The sequence below is a fragment of the Canis lupus genome, chromosome 30 (assembly GCF_048164855.1).
Source record: "Canis lupus baileyi chromosome 30, mCanLup2.hap1, whole genome shotgun sequence".
NCBI classification, from domain to species: Eukaryota; Metazoa; Chordata; class Mammalia; order Carnivora; family Canidae; genus Canis; species Canis lupus.
This window is the reverse complement of record NC_132867.1, coordinates 41,908,874-41,927,712: the sequence shown is the minus strand read 5'-3', so window position 1 is coordinate 41,927,712 and position 18,839 is coordinate 41,908,874. Positions and strand designations below refer to the sequence as shown.

Sequence of the window (18,839 nt, the reverse complement as noted above, 5' to 3'; positions counted from 1 at the left end):
CCGTCCTCGCTGTCCTCGGGCTCACTGGTCCTGCAACACGTGAAGTCCTTCTGGTTCTGGCTCCCCGGCGGCTGGGCCCGGCCGGCCCGCGGATGTCAGGTGCGGTTTGCACCAGCTTCCACCAGGCTGTGCCCTGGCGCCTCGTAGATGTGGAAACCCCGGGTGGGTTTTCTGAGCTTGGATCTGGGCTGTGATGTCTTATTTGCAGAAGACCCTTAGCAAACGTTTGTCTGCCCCTTCTGTCCTCTGTTGGCTCCAACGGTGCCTTAGACCCTCGGAGAGGGTTGGTGGCAGGGCTTCTGTTTGCTCTGTTTCCCCGGCTCCCTCGCATTTCTCCTCTCTGTTCTACTCTGCGGATTCCTGGACTTAGTGGGAAGTTTACGGATTCCCTCCTGTGTCCACGGGCCGTGGAATGAGCCCGTGGAAGGCATGCTTCCTTCGCGTGTCTGCGGGCCGGGCGCTTCCCGGGGGCCTTGCTCCCAGCCCCTCCCTTCGCGTCTCTGACCTTCCCCGCAGGAGCCTGAACACGAATCCTGCCAGACAATCTAGCTTCCGGGTCCTGTCTGAATCTGGTTTTGATTTTCCTGTCTTGATTGCGGGTTTTTTTTTTTTTCTCTTTTTGTGTGTGTCCTTGTAATCGTTTCCTGAAAGACAGATGTCATCTGGAGGACGGCAGACGCGGAGGTCCCGGCATTCCTCTCCGGCAAAGGGCAGTCCTCCTGCGTGGCTGCCGGCGGAGGGGCTGCGTCGGGGCTCCGGGTTCTGTGGTTGTGGCTTCTCTCGCGTCCGCTGACACACATTCCTCTGGCATCACGTGCTGAGGCTGGAAGATGGTCTGCCGGAGGCAGCTTCTCTATGTTCCTGCGCCACCTTCGGCTCTCGGGCTCCCCTGTGCACCCCCAGCTTGGCGACGTCTCTCCCTGGGACCGGGCACAGAGCACTCAGCGTGTTCCTTGGTGCTGGCTGTCCTGGTGCGGGGTGTGTGAGTGTACACGTGTGTGTGTGGGGGGGGTGGGGGAGGACTCTGTTGCCCTGGTCCAGCCCCACCATTATGCAGGCCTCATGTCCTTGGGTCTGGGCGGGACTTTTACAGGGATCCGTGTCCTCTCCAGGGACACCTTCAACATCTTCCCAAACTGCAGGAGGGGTGTCAGGCACCGGCGCGGAGGAGGGCAGCTGTGTGGGGACTCGGCTTCAGTGGGAGCAGGCCGGTGGGGGGGTCGGGACATAAACACAGGGTGCAGCCGGCCCGGCTCTCTGATGGTTTCGGAAAAGCTGTGGCTTTACGGGTTGTCCAGCGTCTCTCGTTTGCAGACTGGGAGAATGACTGTTCGAGCCTCCTGCCTCCTCGGCAGGACCCTGCCCCCTGGACGACTGGTTACACGTCCATGACGTTCTCTTAGAGACCTAGTATGTAATTAATTAACAGTCTTATTCAGATTCTCCTCGCGCTTAGTTTCTGCTGCGTAGCGTGCATTCCAGAAACATCAGGAAGGCGGTCACAGCACAGCCTCGTGCGCCCCACAGGGGACCCCGGCAGGTGCATGGCTTCTGCTTGCCAGGCTGAGGCCACGATCGGGACTGGCCAGGGGACACGGGGAAGGGGCTCGGGGTGAAGCTGGCGCCACCCTGAGACCAGTGGCCCCAGGGGGAAGGCCTTCCCCAGGCCTCTGTCCCCCTGGAGCTCCGGGGAAGGGCCAGGCCTGGGAGGTCCCTGCGCACCTTGCTAAACCAGCACAGGCCCCCCAGCGGGTAGGTGGGCGGCCTTGGAGCACCTTCCTCCCCCCGCGGGTCCTCCTTACTGGACACTGGCTCCCCCCAGGGCCAGCGGCACCTCATCTGTAGCGGGGCTGCTTTCTGGGGACCCCGTGACCACCAGGGGCGGTTCACCACACTGGTCTCCAGCTTCCTTTTCCTCTGAACGATGCCCCTCACCTGGGAAACGAGTGGGTGCCCCTGGGTTTGGCCGCGCTGAGCAGGGGAGGGAGCAGGGCCAGGGCCAGGGCCAGGGCCAGGGCCGGGGAGGGGCATCATCCTTGTTGCTGGCCCCCAGGGCGACCCCGGGCTCCCCGGGTCCTGGGCGCCTCCAACCCTTTCTCCTCCATCCTTTTGGTGCCCAGAGCGCGCCCTGGTCCTGCATCCGCCCCCGCCCCCCTCCCCGCGCCCCCGCCCCCGCCCCGCCGTCGGGCCCGCCCGTGACGCACTCCCGACCCGGGAACCTCGGCCCGGCCGAGCGCGCGCCCGACGCCCTGAGCACGCGCCTCGTGCACGCGCGCCCGCCACGTGACCCCTCGGCAGCCAACCGGCGCGCGGGGATTCGGGGGCAAAGCGCGGCCCCGCGAGCAGTTGCGGCGGGACAGCGGCGGGCCCGGAGCCTGATCGCCCGCTCCCGCGCCGCCCGCCCGCCTCCCCGCCGCTCCGCCGCCGCGCAGCCATGTCCGAGGAGAAGCCCAAGGTAAGGGCGCCGGGGCCGGCCGGGACCCCGGGACGCCCGCGCCCGCGCCAACCCCGCCGCCCCCGCCGCCCCGGCCCGCGCCCGGCGCCCTCCGCCCTCCGCGACCTCGGGCTGCGGGACCCGGGGCAGGCGGCGTCTGCGGGGCGGCCCCGCGCCCCCGGCCTCCCGCCCCTCCCCCCGCGCGCCGCTCCCCTCCCCCTCCTGCCCGGCTCCGCCCCGCCCCGCGCCGCGCCCCGCCCCGGCCCCGCCCCGCGGCCCACCCGGCCCCGCCCCGCGGCCAGGCCCCGCCCCTCCCAGGCCCCGCCCCTCCCGGGAGCCCGGCCGGGCGGGCCTATGACGCAGCCGTGGGGGGCGGGGCCGCCTCGCTTGGGACCGCACCCGCCGTCCCCGGGCCCCGACCGCCTCCCCGCTCCCCTCCCCCCTCCCCTCCCCCCTCCGCGGCCCCGCCGTGCACCCCAGCACCCCTGGCTCCCCGGGCCGCGCCGCTCCGCTCCCCACCTCTCCGCGGAGCCCTTGCGGCGCTGCTGCCCGCCCCGCCCCCTCCCCTCCCCCTCCCCTCCCCCTCCCCCTCCCCGCGGGTCCCGCTGCGGCCGCGGGGGGCTCCCAGCTTCCCGTCGGGCCTCCCGTGTGCGCTCCCCTCCCTTATGGGTCGCGTCGCTGTCGCTGTTCTCCGGGGGTGCGTCCGCCTCTCCATCACGTCCCCCCCCCGCGCGCCCCCTGCGCGCCCCCTCCCCGCCGTCCTCCCTGTGCCCCCCCCTGCGCGCCACCTCCCTGCCGTCCTCCCTGTGCCCCCCCCGCCCGTCCCCTCCCCGCCGTCCTCCCTGTGCCCCCCCCGCCCGTCCCCTCCCCGCCGTCCTCCCTGTGCCCCCCCCTGCCCGTCCCCTCCCCGCCGTCCTCCCTGTGCCCCCCCCTGCGCGCCACCTCCCCGCCGTCCTCCCTGTGCCCCCCCCCGCCCGTCCCCTCCCCGCCGTCCTCCCTGTGCCCCCCCCGCCCGTCCCCTCCCCGCCGTCCTCCCTGTGCCCCCCCCTGCGCGCCACCTCCCCGCCGTCCTCCCTGTGCCCCCCCCGCCCGTCCCCTCCCCGCCGTCCTCCCTGTGCCCCCCCCTGCCCGTCCCCTCCCCGCCGTCCTCCCTGTGCCCCCCCTGCCCGTCCCCTCCCCGCCGTCCTCCCTGTGCGCCCCCTGCGCGCCACCTCCCCGCCGTCCTCCCTGTGCTCCCCCCCCTGCCCATCCCCTCCCCGCCGTCCTCCCCGTGCCCACCCTGCCCGTCCCCTCCCCGCCGTCCTCCCTGTGCCCCCCCTGCCCGTCCCCTCCCCGCCGTCCTCCCTGTGCGCCCCCTGCGCGCCACCTCCCCGCCGTCCTCCCTGTGCCCCCCCCGCCCGTCCCCTCCCCGCCGTCCTCCCCGTGCCCACCCTGCCCGTCCCCTCCCCGCCGTCCTCCCTGTGCCCCCCCTGCCCGTCCCCTCCCCGCCGTCCTCCCTGTGCGCCCCCTGCGCGCCACCTCCCCGCCGTCCTCCCTGTGCTCCCCCCCCTGCCCGTCCCCTCCCCGCCGTCCTCCCCGTGCCCACCCTGCGCGCCACGTCCCCCCGTCCTCCCTGTGCCCCCCCCCCCGCCCGTCCCCTCCCCGCCGTCCTCCCTGTGCCCCCCCCCCCCGCCCGTCCCCTCCCCGCCGTCCTCCCCGTGCGCCCCCCTGCACATCCCCTCCCCGCTGTCCTCCCCGTGCGGCCCCTGCCCGTCACCTCCCCCTGCTGTGTTCTGGATTTGTGCTCATCCCTCCTTTCTGGGCCCTCTGGGGTGTGCTCCTCACGCAGGCAGGCCGTTCTTAGCAAGGCCTGACGTTAGGTTAACTGCTCTTATTAAAAACCGGCATTTGAAGCTTTGGGTCTGCGTCTTGGGCGCCTACACTTTTGCCAAGTGGCAACTCAGCGGAGTCAAGTACTTGGGACATGGGCTTCTTGTGATAGTGGAGCTTGGACACTGAGCCTGGAGCCTCGGGGCCCTGGGGACACACTGGAGTCAAGCGGGGTGGGGCGGGCCCTCAGGAGCTGGCGCGGGGCTCGCTGCAATCTCAGGTCACGCTCCAGGACCCCGTCCTCACTCCTGATGCGATTGCAGCTGCCCTGCCCTCCTCCGCTCAGCCTGTGCCCGTTCTTCTCTCGGGTACTGGTGCCTGTGCGGGTGCCTGTGCGGGTGCCTGTGGCACGTACTGGTGCCTGTGTGGGTGCCTGTGCGGGTTTCTGGGGGCTTCCTTTTGCGGAGGCTTAACTGCAGGAAATGGAGCAGCGTGATGTCTTGAGCGCGCTTGCTCTGAACTGCGGGGCCGCCTGCTATGTGCCAGCTGTCGGGGAAGCCGAGCACAGGCTGCGCCTCCCGAGCCCAGGGAGCTGGGCAGGAGGGCAGCAGGCACCCCAGGCCGTCCTGCTGGTGGGAGGAAAACCTGGGGGGCATTTGGGGACAGCCCCTGCCGCCTCTGGGTAGCTGACGCAGGGGGACCCTAGTGATTTGTGGTCAGTGTTGCTTTTCCTTTACTCCTGCCCTTTGGGGGCCCGGGACAGGCCATTCCGAGTGTCCTTCCCTAGGGAGAGGGGCTCGTGGTGGTCCCTGCCTGCCGCCTCCCGCTGCCCTGTGGCCACTGCCCCGTGTGCCCGTTCTACGTTCCGGCCCCGTATCCGTGCGTTTTGGCACATTCGTATCTTTTTGTTGAAAAAGCAGATAGTGTCTCTACCCACGCGCAGAAGAATGAAGCTGGACCCTTACCTTACACCGTATACAAGAGGCAACTCAGAGGGGCTCGGGGGCCTAAGTGTTGAGACTAGAGCAGTGAAGCTCTTAGGACACAACGTAGGACAGGCCTTCCTGACCCTGGATGTGACAGCAGAGGCCAGGCCACCAGAGCACAGCGGACCTGGAGCTCGTGCAGCCCGAGGCTCCATCACGGGGGCAGCAGCCACCGCCCAGAGGGAGGGGGGTTTGCGACTCCGTCTCTGATCACGGGCTGCTGCCCGGAGAGCCTAGAGCGCCGCTCACACTCCGAGCCAACAAGAACTGTTCACAACCGGACACACTCTCGAACGGGCGCCTCTCCAGAGGAGGTGCACACGTGGCCACACGCGCACGGAACGCGCTCGTCCACCACTGAGCAGAGAAACACCGATCAAAGTGCAGTGAAACGCCAGCTCCCACCCACGGGGTCGTGCTTTCCCACACCAGACACACTCACGCTGGGCGGGAAGGCAAAGCGGGCGGTCAGCGCAGAGTGTTCCTAAAAACATTAAAACTAGAAGTAGCATATGGACCTGCAATCCTGCTTCCCGGTACTTGCCCCCGAGATCAGAAAGCGGGATCTCCAGGAGATACTTGTCCACCCAGGCTCACCGCAGCATTACCGTGGAAGTCACCCCGTGTCCGTGGACAGATGGCGACAGTGAACACAGCCCACCCACGCCGTGCGTGGTACGCGGTCCCGGCAGGGCAGTGAACCCTGACCCCAGCCGTGCCGTGGTCAAACCTTGAGGACGTCATGCTGCATGAGATAAGCCAGTCCCAAGAGGACAAATACTGTGTGATCCACTTTTTTTTTTTTTAAAGATTTACTCATTTATTCATAAGAGACCCAGGCAGAGGGAGAAGCAGGCTCCATGCAGAGAACCGGATGTGGGACTCAATCCCGGGGCTCCAGGATCACGCCCTGGGCTGAAAGCGGCGCTGAACCTCTGAGCCACCCAGGGATCCCTGTGTGATCCACTTTTATGGGATCTGTAGAGGAGTCACTATCACAGAGACAAGGAATGGGGGGGGTGCTGGGGAGACACGGTTGGGTTCAACGGCACAGAGGTTCAGTCCTGCAGGGTGGACGGGGTTCTGGAGATGGACGTGGTGAAGGTTGTAGGACGTTCAGACCAACCAAAGGGGGTGATGTGGTGGCTTTTACACTAGGTTTACGTTAACACAGAAACATTGGGAAAAAAATAATATCTCTAAGTAGATACAAAGGCGGTCGCCTGGATTGGATCCTGGAACAGGAACAGGACGATGGTGGAAAACTTGGCGACACGTCAGGGAGGCTCGGAGTCCCTCTGCCGGTGGTGAGCGGCGCCGGCCTGGGCGGCAGGGGCAGTGTGGCGTGTGGCGCGGGGTGTTGGCCCAGGGCCGTGCGCACCCCCGGCCCCGACGGCTGCGCCTTTTCTCTTAACGTACACTTCTCTAAATGTACAAAATGAAGCCTTTATTTGAAAAAAAGGCACGGCAAGTATGGACACCTCATCTCCGGGGAGCGAGGGGGTGCTGCCCCGGCCCCGGGTCCCGCGCGTTGCCCACGGCGGAGTCACGGGGAGGGGGGGCCCCGCTGGTGCCTGCACGGCCGCGGAGGGCGATCCTGTCTCGTGGCGGGGGTCCTACTGGGGTCCTGCCTCCCGGGGCCGCTTCTCGGGTCGGCTCCCCCCACGGGCTCCCCACCCCAAGGGCGTGGCCCAGAGAGGTGGGCGCGTGTGACAGGGACAGGCGCACTCTATGTCCAAAGGGACTCGGGCCAGCTGGATCGTCCGCTCAGAGTAAAGCTTCCCGCCTTCCCCGGCGGCGCCAGCTAAGCGAGGTGGCCGAGCCCGCAGGAGCCGCCCTGGGTGCCCCAACCGCACCTCCCAGAATCCCGCTCTGGGACCCGGGGGGCCTGCCGTCCTGAACCCCAGCTCCTTGCTTCATTCCAGCTGTGCTTCCGGGCCCTGCGCCGCCCCTGTCACGATCGTTTGGGGCTCGGACAGCATCACAAGTGTCAGAGATGCCACCGGGGTGGGACCGCTGCGGGGGGAGGGGGGACCCTGGCCTGCCCATCCTCCACGGGGCCTGCCCCCCCCCATCCTCACCCGGCGTGTGCCTGCCTGCGGGCGTGTGTTCACCGTCCTCTCCTAACAAGGAGGGCTTTGGGGTTTCTCAAGAGTCCCTAAGCGGGTTTTTCCCTCCAAAGCCTCCGTAGGTGTATGCTGTGCCCCTGCACGCGCCCGCCCACCAGAGGGGTTCGTTCCGCGTGGACGTGAAGCCCTCGTGTGCGCAACCCTGGGCTGCGGGGGAGTCGGGAGGGGTCGTCGCTGAGACTCCCGCCCCGCCGCCTGGAGCGCGGCGGCCCGTGGCTGAGACCCGGTGTCCGTGTCCTTGCAGGAGGGGGTGAAGACGGAGAATGACCACATCAACCTGAAGGTGGCCGGGCAGGACGGCTCCGTGGTCCAGTTCAAGATCAAGAGGCACACGCCGCTGAGCAAGCTGATGAAGGCCTACTGCGAGAGGCAGGTGCGCCTGTGCCCTGGGGGCCTGCGGGCCACGGGCTGCCCGGGCCTCGGCTGTCCCGGGGGCGCGTGTGCCCGGGGTGCTCCTGTGTGCGTGTGCCTGCGTGTGTGCTCGTCCCTCGGCGTGCGTGTGTGTGCGCCTGCATGTGTGTACTCGTCCCTCGTGTGTGCATGTGTGCGCGTGTGTGTGCCTGCGTGTGCGTGCTCATCCGTGGTGGCCATTTCCTTCTGCCGTCAGAGCATCAGCCCTGTGTCCGCGGACAGGCCAGGCCGCCGGCTCTTCCCCCAGCGGGGAGCGTGGGGTGTGCCCTCTGGTGGCTGCTGGGAGCGCAGTGGCTCAGTCCGTCCCTGCAGGTGCAGCGCAGTAGCTGGGCCGCGACTGAGACACGGCCTTGGGGGCTCACGGGGGGCTTGATTCTTCCCCTTGCTCACGAGCATCGCGGCCGTGGCCGGGTCGCCGCAGGTCCCGGTTGTCGTTATCAGCGTCTGGACAGACGTGTGGCTCACACACATCGGTGCTTCCAACCTTGCTGTCCTTTGTCCTCATTCACACACCAGGCCTCTCTGCACCACCCGCATCCCCCACACGGTGGCCCGTTGCGTGTCGCTGTGTGGTGGGGGGCGCGGGCTCTGGGGCGCCCTGTTCCTCTGTGTGGACGCTTTGTCAGGCCTGGCGCTGTGTTGTGGTCGACGCGGTGAGTGAGCCACGTCCCTGTCCCTGTCCGCCCCCCCCCCGTCCCTGCCCCCCCCCCCCCCCCCCCCCGCTCACCCCTTCCCCCTGGCCGAGCCCGCCAGCCTTGCAGCCGCCTCCCTCGTTCTTCCCGGGCTGGCGTGTCTCTGTTCCTGGGTCTCCGTGTGTTTGGCTTCCGAGGTGATTTTCCCCACGGGAGGTGGAAACTCTGCTCTGGGACGAGCCCTCCGCGCGCGTCTGCCCGGTCCCTGCAGGACATGGCCCTGGGCCTCGCGGGTCCTGCCAGGGAGGTGCCATCCGCTGGGCGGTGCAGCGGGTTCGCGGCGACAGCTCGTGTCTGGCTCGTGTCTCGTGGGCCCAGCTGGTCTGTTGGCCGTCGTGTGTGGTTTTCTGGGAGGTCCTGTGAAGTCATTGCCCGTATTCTCCACGCACCGTGCGGGGGGCGTGTCCCCATGCTTCAAGCCGTCCCGCCGCACCTGTGGTGTGACTGTCCTTGCAGAGCCACCTCCGAGTCTTTCCGGAGACTTCTTTGGCCGCCATCCTACGTATTTTCTGGGTTAGTCCGGCTTCGTCCTGTTTCGCGGAGCGTGTCTTCCAGCGTCTTGCTCTGCAGTGTCCTTGGGGCGCGTGGGGCTGCAGGCGACTTCCCCGTCACAAACCTTCGCTCTTCACCATTGGCTGCACGACCATTTCCAGGTTGAAATTCGTTTTTGTCTTTTGGGCCCTTCACGTCCTTTTCTTGTTACAGCGTTGGTGCGGACATTCAGTGACATTCTGGTTCTCTGTCCTGTGAGGTCGCTTTGCTCTTCTCTGGGAGCTTTCGGGATCTGTTCTTGGGCCCCAAAACCTCACTCTCAGGGGCTTGGAGGTGCGTGATTGTACCGTACCGGTCACTTTCCTGGTACTTTTTTCTCTTTCTTTCTTTTTTTCTTTCTTTTCTCTCTTTCTTCCCTTCCTTCCCTCCTTCTCTTCCTCCCCTCCTTCCTCTCCTCCTTTGATCCATCCATCCATCCATCCATCCATCCATCCATCTCTGCACCCGTCTTGGGGCTTGAACTCACACGCCGAGGTCAAGGGTCACAGGCCAGGCGCCCCTTGTTTTTGTTGAGGACACGTGGCCGCGGCGGGCGGTCCTGGGATGCCGGGCCCTCTGTCGTCCCGTGCGCCGTGTTGGGAACGCCGTGTACCTTGCTGTCACCCCTCCTGGAGCTGACGCTTGGGATTGTTTCCGCCCGCCTGGCATCGGGCTTTGCTGTTGCTCTTGGGCTTCTTTCTGGGAGGGCCCTTCAGCCTTGGTTCCCACGCTGCGTGGAGAGTCTTGCTTCTGTCGTGACTTCTCGTTTCCACACGTTCTTCGAGGGGTTTCCTCTCCCACCCGCACCCACCTCTTGTGTTCCGTGTCCCCGAGGGCTGCAGGTGCCTGTGTGGCCTCCGTGCCCCGTCCTCCGCGCCTACCCTTCCTTTCCTCCTCACCGGCTGGACGGCTCACACATCCGAGTCTTCATGGTCCCACGGCCGTGCTGAAGTGCTCGTGCCTGAGAACCACGCCCGGCAAGCTGGCGGAGAGTGGCAGGCACAGAGCCCTGCCCCGCGGGGGTGACCTGCCCGGGTGGGCTGGGGGTCGCAGGTGTTGCAGCCTGTGAGTCAGTAGGTTTCCCAGGAGCCCACCTGCCAGGCCCGTCTGCCCTGGGGGTGCGGCCGGACGGGGCAATGGGGCTCGGCGGGCGGCTGGCGTCCAGGCTGGTTGGTCCCTGGTGTCCTGAGCCCAGGGCTCCAAGCCGACCTTCCGGAAAGTAGACCTCTTGCCTGTGGTGGGGACAGTGCGTGGCCCGTGCGGCTGGGGGCCCGAGTCGGGGTCCGGTGGGGCCTATCGTGTCAGCTTCCAGGGGCCTCCGCGGTCGGCCGGTGCTCATCTGTGCGGCACAGACGCCATGGGTGGGCCCCTGGGCTGTGGGGCCCCGCGTGTTGCCCCGCCCCGACCTCGGGGTCGTCCCCACCGCCCTGCGGCTCCCCCAGGGCCAGTCCTCTCCTGCTCCCCTCATCCTCGTCGTTCGTGCCTGAATGTTTAAGTATCTTTTCAGGAGGGAGCGGAGCGGAGATGCTGGTCTCAATGCTGCCTGTTTTGTTTAAGTAAAATCGGGATTGCTTTTTATTTTATTTATTCACGAGACACAGGGAGAGAGAGGCAGAGACACGGGCAGAGGGAGAAGCAGGCTCCCTGCGGGGAGCCCAATGCGGGACTCGATCCCGCGACCCCGGGGTCACGCCCTGAGCCCAGGGCAGATGCTCCACCGCTGAGCCCCGGGCGCCCCGTCGTTGCTCCCTAAAGGAGACGCTCGGCTTCCGGGCCACGTCCGCCTGCCCTCGGGACCCGCGGCTCACAGCCCGGCCTGGACGGAAGACGCTCCGCCGGGGCCTCCCTGGGCCCAGCGGTCCGGGCCGCCCCCCGCTCGCAGGCCGTGCTGGGACCCCGGGCTCGCCGGTCCCCGAAGGCTTGTCGCCCAGAGGTTCTGGGGGGCGGTGCCGGCCACGCGGAGCCTGTCCCTGGAGGGAGGTGAGGGTGCGGCGGGCAGGACGCGGGCCCGGGCCTGGGCTGGCTGCTGGGCCGCGCAGGAGATGCCCAGAGGCCACCGACGAGTTTTACTAACAGGGTGGGTCGAAAGTTCGTTCAGAATCCTAATATTTTGAGATTCGTGTTTTATTTTCTGGAATGAACGTGTCTCCTGGAGATTTCTAATGATAATTGGTCTTTCTTTGCAGGGCTTGTCGATGAGACAGATTAGGTTCAGGTTTGACGGGCAGCCGATTAACGAGACGGACACCCCCGCGCAGGTACGAAAGGCGGCGCTGCCGAGCGGCTCCTGCGGCCCGCGCGGGGCCACTGCCCTCGGCCGCGCTGCTCCGAACGCTGCTCACGGGGCTCCTGTCTTCATGTCTTCATGGTTTTCAACTATTAGGCTATTGAATTTTTAAATGTTGGAGTTCAGTTTTTCAAATGAGAAAAATGCACTTGGTCAGACATCCTGCTCCGTGCTGGGGGCCGGGGCGGAGGGCCGCGGGCCGAGCAGGGGGCCCCGGGGCCACTACCAGGCCTGGCCATGTCCCCCGCTCCTGCCGCCCCTCCCGGCGCCCACCCCTCGGATCTGGACACTGGATTGCAGCCACATCGCTGGCCCGATCTTGTGCCCTTCAGGGTGTGGGCGGAAGGGACGGGCCGTCATCCTCAGTCACGCGGTGTTTGCTTGCTGCCCACCACACGCCCGCCCCGTTGCTGCGCCTCACGCTGGGGTGACGGGGCTTCGGGCCTGGAGCAGGAGTGCAGTGGGGCTGTGGCCGTTGTCGGATCGTGATCCAGAGCCACCCACCCTTGAGCCTCCGTCTTCTCCGTCAGTAAAGTGGGGAGGACGCCTGTTTCTGTCCTGCAAGGAGCTGTGAGCATCAGTCTGATCAGTTCACGTGACAGCACCACGCAGCAAGAGGCTGGGTGCGCCACCCTGGGGACCTCACCCTGCTCAGACGGGCTCTGGGCTGCAGGGGGAGGGGGCAGGCTGTGTGTGCTGCTCTGGGGACCCTCACCCTGCTCACATGGGCTCTGGGCTGCGGGAGGAGGCCGTGTGTGCCGCCCTGGCGACTCTCACCCAGCTCATGTGGGTGCTGGGCTGCAGGGGGGAGGCCATGTGTGCTGCTCTGGGGACCCTCACCCTGCTCCCATGGGCTCTGAGCTGCGGGGGGAGGGCCTGTGTGCTGCCCTGGGGACCCTCACACTGCTCACACGGGCGCTGGGCTGCGGGAGTTTCCTGGGGGCGGGGGGGGGGGTGGAGGGGCACCCGGGCTCCCCCTCCTGCCTGTCATCTGGCTGCTGCCCGGGGTGTCTGAGCCGGAGAGGGGCCCTGCCCTCCCAGCCCTACCCCAGTCCCCTCTGAGAATGTCCCTGGGACCCGGGACTGCTTCCAGCCTCTAGTCTGAATCGGCAGAGAAGTTTCCTTTTGTTCAGAGGATGGACAGAGATCAGGGTAGACGTGTGCTCCCTGTGCCAGAAAGGGAAAGCCGTTTGCACCATCCCTCCCATGGTCGTGAAGGGCAGGAAGGGGTGCAGTGGGCAGAGCCAGCGTGTCCCTCACTTTAGCACATCCTCCTTGTGTGACGGGGCTTGCTTTGGAGTCCACAGGCACGATCCTTGCACTTGTCATGAAGAATCCACGGCACCTGTTACGTGCTCCTCAGTGGAACACGATTTTGTGTAAAGTTCAGTAAAAATTTTGGATGCTTGTTTTTTTTTTTTAAACTTTTATTTATTTATAATAGTCACAGAGAGAGAGAGAGAGAGGGGGGCAGAGGGAGAAGCAGGCTCCACGCACCGGGAGCCTGACGTGGGATTCGATCCCGGGTCTCCAGGATCACACCCCGGGCCAAAGGCAGGCGCCAAACTGCTGTGCCACCCAGGGATCCCGGATGCTTGTTTTTAAATAAGACTCATTTTTTCTTTCTAAAGGTTTCATTATTTTTTAAGTCATCTGTATACATAGCATGGGGCTTGAACTCATGACCCCGAGCTCACGAGTCTCATTCTTTAAGACTGAGCCAGGCAGGCGCCCCAGAGGCTGCTTTTCTATCCGAGTCCTTAGCTCCGAATATCCTTTTGTGAGTTCTGTGAGCATCTTGGTGGGTGAACGGGCTTGTTGGAAATCCCAGCCGAGCGCTGTCCCGGCACGGTGCACCTGAGGACAGGTGTGGTGGGGATGGTGGGATGGTGTTCCCGGGGGGGGGGGGGGGGGGGGGGCAGAGGGAGGGGACAGCGTAGTGAACCTGCAGAGTCGTCCAGGTGAGCGTGGCGCGTTCTGGGATCCCAGGAAACTAACTGCTCTCCCTCTCTCGCCGCCGCACCCCCGCCAGCTGGAGATGGAGGACGAGGACACCATCGATGTGTTCCAGCAGCAGACAGGAGGCGCGCGGGAGAGCGGCTGGCCCTAAGGGTGCCGCCTCTGCAGGGACCGTCCCCACGTGTCCTCGTGCTCGCACCTGCTGTGGAATAGTGAACCCGTGACCATGCCAATCACAGAGGAGTCTGCGGAAACCCGAGGACAGTCACCAGAATTACTTTCCTCTCTGACGTTTCGCAAGGGCAACTCAGAACTCTGCGGGGGGAGGGCGCCCACAGCTGAAGTCAGGCCAGTCACACTTGTCTTTGTTGGGGGGAAAGGAGTGGTGAGGGTTTTGGGGTTCGTTTGCTTTCATTTTTGTTTTTTCCTCCCTCTAACTTTTGCCCCCAAATGTGTGGTCTGAATGTCCACTTTTAGTCTAGATGGGGATCTGACCCCAGGTGTTGACCCCCCCACCCCCACCGCCACCCCACTGTTTATTCCAGTGGAGACCTCACGGCACCACAGAGGGGCTGCTGCCGTTGGACGAGTTTTGGGGCCGGTTTGGGGATGGGAAACAATCTCACGATGTCATACAGGCACAGGTATTTGAAATGGTAAATACTGCATTTCAGGAAATAGTAAAGTCAGAGGGAAAATACTGGAAGGCTTTTTAAAAGGTGAAAAGGAAAATAAGCAGGTCTTTCAGACCCTTGGCCCCGATGGAGAAGGAAGCCACCCCCACGCATCTCACTGGGCCCTGGGGCCGTGGCTGCCCGTTTCTCCTCTGGGCAGTTAAGGTCTCTCTACAAAATCTGGATTCAGCACTGCTGAGTTTGCAGCTGTTTTTGCGTGAAAGACCTGCCTCAGAGTGTGTTGGCGGTGGAGCCCCTGCAGCGGTGACTTGGCGTTGCCCTCGTGGACGTGGGCTGCGCTGCTTTCCCAGTAGGTGTGGGGTGTACGCTTTAGGACGTGATTTCGTTCAGTACCAGTTACACGGCTGCTTCTCCTGCTGCTGCGTGTGCACCCACTGCTGCTGGTCCTAGTCCCCGAGCGGACCGCGACATCGTCCCTCACCTGCCTGAAATCTTGCCGAAGGCCTTTGCGTTTCCTTTGTGTTCTGCTGTCCGGGCGAGGGTGGGAGGTCGGCTGGCTCTGTTCTGTTTATTCACCAATTTGTACATGATTTGTTGTCCTTTGCTACTGTAAACAGTAAATATAGTTTGCTATTCTGTCTCTGGGCTTGGATTACACGCTGCGTGTGGCCGAGGGGGTGGACTGTCCCCGTTCCGTGTCCGGGCCAGCCACTGGGGCGGCCACTGGCATCCTGAGCCCGGGTGGGGAGGAGTGGGTATGTCCCTGAACCCTCTGCACGCCGCAGGTCGCCCGTGCCAGGCCTGGGTTTCCTGCCCACGGCTGCATCGGCTGCAGTGCCCCGGCCTTGGCTGCGCCCACCGGGCATCACGACCTCGCCTCTCCTGGGGTCCCGGGTATGGGGGGCGCGTTGTGGGGCGCGTGAACGTGCACGTTAGTCAGGGCTTCTCAAGGTTTTTGTTGTTTGAACCTAAAGACTCTTTTCCTTTGTGCACTGCATCCCACTCACTTCCGTGAAGTCAGTGCTGGACCACGGTTCTCTAGGCCTCGGCCCTGACAGACACAGACCTCGGAGGCTGCTTTGCATTGTTTTTTGTTTTTTAAGATTTTGTTCATTTATTCCTGAGACACACAGAGAGGCAGAGACACAGGCAGAGGGAGAAGCAGGCTCCCTGCGGGGAGGGACGTGGGCTCCACCCCGGCCTCTGGGTCACGCCCTGGGCTGAAGGCCTGAGTCCCCCCCCCCCCCTTCTTAAATTTGGCCCAGTTCAGCGATGCCGCCTGCCGGCCGCCTACTGCAGCTGCATCCACGAGCAGGGGCCGCTCCTTGCCCTCGGGACGGGTTTTCAGGTTGCAGGAGGCCCGTGATGACAATAAACCAAGGACGCAATGGATCCTACAGAACATCACACGGTGGATTCTGTGGGAGGGTATGGAGGCCGAGGCGGCGCGCGGACGGTCTGGAGCTGAGGACGCCTCTAACGGTGCACAGGTGTTTGCGTGGCGGAGCCGCAGAGCGCGACCTGGGGTCACTCCCTTTGAGGTCAGGAAGACCCGGGTTCTGAGAAGCACCGGCGCGCCCCAGATCCCAGATCCCGGGGTCAGTGGGGACGGAGCCACCATATCACCAGGGGACCCGCGGCCCACTGCTCCCCACAGCGGACAAGCCGGAGGGGCAGGGAGCCCGATGGGGTAGCGACGGGACCCAGGCCCTCCCCTCACCCGGGCAGCAGGTGAGCACGAGCAGGCACGAGCAGGCACGAGCAGGCCTTTGCCGCTTTGCACCTCTCTGAGGACGCGGGGGTCTGGGCAATCGGGTCCTGCGGGGCCAGGCCGGCGGGAGGGGCCTTCGCGGTCCGCGGGCGGGTCCGGCCCGAAGCCCAGGGACGTCCGGCAGCTGCTCCCCGCGCCTCCTGCCTTGACTGCGCCGGGCCCGGCCGACACGCCAGGGGAGCCTGTGGGAACCGACCAGCGGGTCTTCAGCCTCTTAACATGGTCATTTACTTATTCGGGAGAGACACAGGGAGGGGGGAGAGAGAGACGCCGGGACCCAGGCGCGGGGAGGCGCGGGGAGGCGCGGGGAGGCGCAGGCCCCACGCAGGGCCGACGCGGGCCTCGATCCCGGGACCCGGGACCCGGGGTCACGCCCTGGGCCGGAGGCGGCGCCGACCGCTGAGCCCCTCCCCACGGGGACGTGATCCAAGAACGTGCAGCACAGACGCGATCCGCTCGGCCGCCCCCGCCCCGGCCTCCGTGTCCCTCCCTGGCCCCCGCCCCCCCGTGATGTAACAGGCGGCCGACCCCGTCCTCCGCGGCCCTCCCCCGCCCCGGGGCCCGCGTGACCCTCCGTCCCGGGCCCGCGTCCCCGCCCGCGGCTCAGCCGCAAGGACCCGGCGCCGGGGAGCCGCTGCCTCGGGGACCCCGCGGGCGGGACGTCGCGGCCACCGCGCCTGCGCAGCCCCCCGCCCCCCGCCGCCCGCCCCACCGCGCAGGCGCCCCCGCGTCCCGCGCCCCGGAAGGGCTTCTGCGCCCGCGGCGACCCGGAAGCGGCCCTGCGGCGGGCGGGAGCGAGCGCGCTCGGGGCCGGCGGACCGCTCGGCTGTCGCCCGGACGATGGCGGGGACGGCGCTCAAGAGGCTGATGGCCGAGTACAAGCGTGAGTGCGCGCCCCCCGCCCCCGCCCCCGCCGCCCGCCCGCGCCCCGGCCCCGGCCCCTCCCGACCTCCCGCCCCCATCCCCGCGCCTGGTCCCTGCCCTGACCCCTGACCCCGTGACCCTCTGCCACCCCGGCCCCCCCCCCCCCCCCCCCCGGCCTGGTCCTCTCTGGGGTCCCGGCGGCCCCGTGTCCCGGCCGCGTCGCGAAGCCCTGGGTCAGGCCCCGGGGCGGAGGGGGCCGGGGGGTTGGCCCCGGGCTGGGGCTGGGGCTGGGGCTGGGGCTGGGGCTGCGGCGGGGGGGCCGCCTCGAGACCCTCCGCCCCCGTCGGCGGGAGGACAGGGCGGCCGAGGGCGGGGGCGGGGGGGCCGCCGGGAAGGTGGAGCCGAAACTGCTCGAGAGAAACGGGAGCCGCGCATTGTGACGCGCCCGAGGGGACAGGTCAGAGGGGCCCCGCCTGATGGGGCCGCGTTGGGGTGAGGCCCGCCCCCTCCCCCTCCCCCTCCCCGGGCCGAGCTCGGGACCGCTCGGTGCCTCCCGAGTCAGCAGCGTGTAGCGTGTGGGGATGTTTGGGGACGCGGAGGGAGGGGCCGGAGCCCAGGACCAGAGCCCAGGACGGCCCGTGTCCTGCCGCTTCGCAGCGGGACGTTCCCTCGGAGGAGCTGCCGGCGGGGCTGCCGCGGGCCTGCGGGTGGCTCCGAGCTGCTGGTGCGGCCGGGCCCTCCCCGTGGCGCTCCCCGTGGCCCTCCCCGTGGCCCTCCCCCTGGCCTCCAGCGGCCCCGGCTCCCCCGGGCGGAGGCCCTGCAGGCTGCTGCTCTTACCGCGGCGCCGGCCCGGCGGGGAGACTTGCAGAGGGAAGTCGGAAACACACTAAAGTGGCTGGTAAATGTGCGCGGAGCTCAGTCCCTCAGCAGACGGCCCGGCTCGGGGAGCCTCGCGTCCGGCGGGAGCAGGGATGGGGGGGGGCCCTTAGAAGAGATGCTTGGTTACCTTCTGCCCGGCCCAGTGCCCTCTGCGGCAGGGGCAGGGGCACGTGCAGGAGATGCGGGGCCAGGGTGGGCAGGGGCGGGGTGGCCGCGGGACACGGGCGGGGGGCGCAGCGCAGGGGCACCTGCCGGCCCTGCCGCCTGCTGGGTGTAGTCGTGCAGCCCCGCGGCCTCCACTCTGCGGCCAGGCCTTACTCTCTCCGGTCTGCGGGGACGGAATCGGGTCCGGGCCGCCGCTCGGGCGCAGACTCTGCCTTGTCCAACTGCGTTTCCTGAGGATGTTCGCGTCAGCAAAGAGTGCTTTTCCTTGTACCGTATCCACAAAAACCTCGTCTGTGAGTCCGACCCTGCTATAGGTTTGCAGCAGTAAGATGCAGAGAACAGCTGACTTCCACGTCTGTATCGCAGAACTGTGACGTACGCGCTTTTACACGTGTTTGTGTGGCATTCTGGGGTATCTGTGCAAGGCACAGCCCTGAAGATGCCCCCTCGGCTTGCTGGCCCCTACTCATCCCATCAGACGCAAATCCAGCGCTGCCGTGAAAGGCGTAACGCACAGGTTCCAGGAGAGCTGACTTACAGGGAGGGAGGTTAGCCTGGATCGTTGGGGTCTGACCCCAAAATCACAGGAGGAGCTGAGACCCTGGAGGAAGGCAGGAGAGGTGAGGCGGGAGGGGAGGCCCCCCTGCTGTGGCTGGCTGGGAGGATGCACACATGGCCAGGAACAGAAGCACGGGGTGGCCCGCGGCACCTGGGACTGACTGCTGGGTGCTGGCGCTCGGGATCCTGGAGCCTCCGTCCCACAGCGGCAGGGACCCGGGTTCTGCCTGGAGCCTGAATGAGTTTGGGGGGACACCTGCCTTGATTGCCTTGTAAGACTCGAGGCACAGAACTGCCTCCCTCTTCCGACATATGGAGACTGTAAGGTCAGCAGTGGGTGGTGTTTTAAGGTTGAGTTTGTGGTGACAGCAGTAGAGAATGGAAACAGTGTGTCTCTGAGGGGAGTTCTGTTGTTGCTGGATCTTAGAAACATAAAATTCCATTTCATGATCCTCCTCTTTTGTGAATTAGCCTCTAGTTGGTCTTACCGTACGGGTGACATATTCATTGTAAATGTGGATTTTATAGAAACAATCTCTCTGTGAAATGGGGTTTCTTTATTTATTCATGAGAAAAAGAGGGAGAGGCAGAGACACAGGCAGAGGGAGAAGCAGGCTCCATGTACCGGGAGCCCGACATGGGACTTGATCCCAGGACTGCAGGGTCACACCCCTGAGCTGAAGGCAGACGCTCAACCACTGAGCCCCCCAGGCATCCCTGAAATGTACT

The 18,839-nt window shown here is 66.1% G+C and overlaps 2 protein-coding genes and 1 long non-coding RNA gene across 15 annotated transcripts in view; 2 read left to right on the top strand and 1 right to left on the bottom strand.

Moving 5' to 3' along the window:
- Window positions 1–815: 815 nt before the first annotated feature.
- Window positions 816–14,513, top strand: SUMO3 (small ubiquitin like modifier 3). Of its 2 annotated transcripts, none has more exons than XM_072807195.1 (4): window positions 816–971; window positions 7,603–7,731; window positions 11,179–11,250; window positions 13,312–14,513. In XM_072807195.1, the coding sequence occupies exons 1-4, from the start codon at window positions 831–833 to the stop codon at window positions 13,387–13,389; spliced, it is 420 nt and encodes a 139-aa protein (XP_072663296.1). In that variant the 5' UTR covers window positions 816–830; the 3' UTR covers window positions 13,390–14,513. The 2 variants fall into 2 exon arrangements, with proteins under 2 accessions (XP_072663296.1, XP_072663297.1); XM_072807196.1 differs by lacking the exon at window positions 816–971 and adding an exon at window positions 2,303–2,455.
- Window positions 13,963–16,107, bottom strand: LOC140621783 (uncharacterized). The gene is made up of 2 exons (XR_012021525.1): window positions 15,594–16,107; window positions 13,963–15,407 (listed from the first exon to the last, which is right to left on the bottom strand). It is a non-coding gene; the product is annotated as an uncharacterized lncRNA (long non-coding RNA).
- A 271-nt stretch (window positions 16,108–16,378) lies between these two features.
- The window catches only part of UBE2G2 (ubiquitin conjugating enzyme E2 G2), a 38,437-nt gene continuing 35,976 nt past the window's right edge, over window positions 16,379–18,839 (top strand). For 4 of the 12 annotated variants that reach the window (XR_012021524.1, XR_012021523.1, XM_072807186.1 and 1 more), the window contains exon 1: window positions 17,017–17,378. Coding sequence is in view for 6 of the 12 variants with exons in the window: in XM_072807186.1 (XP_072663287.1) it covers window positions 17,090–17,378 (289 nt within the window). In the remaining 6 variants the exon portion in view is untranslated. The other 8 variants (XM_072807194.1, XM_072807187.1, XM_072807190.1 and 5 more) reach the window with 8 other exon arrangements.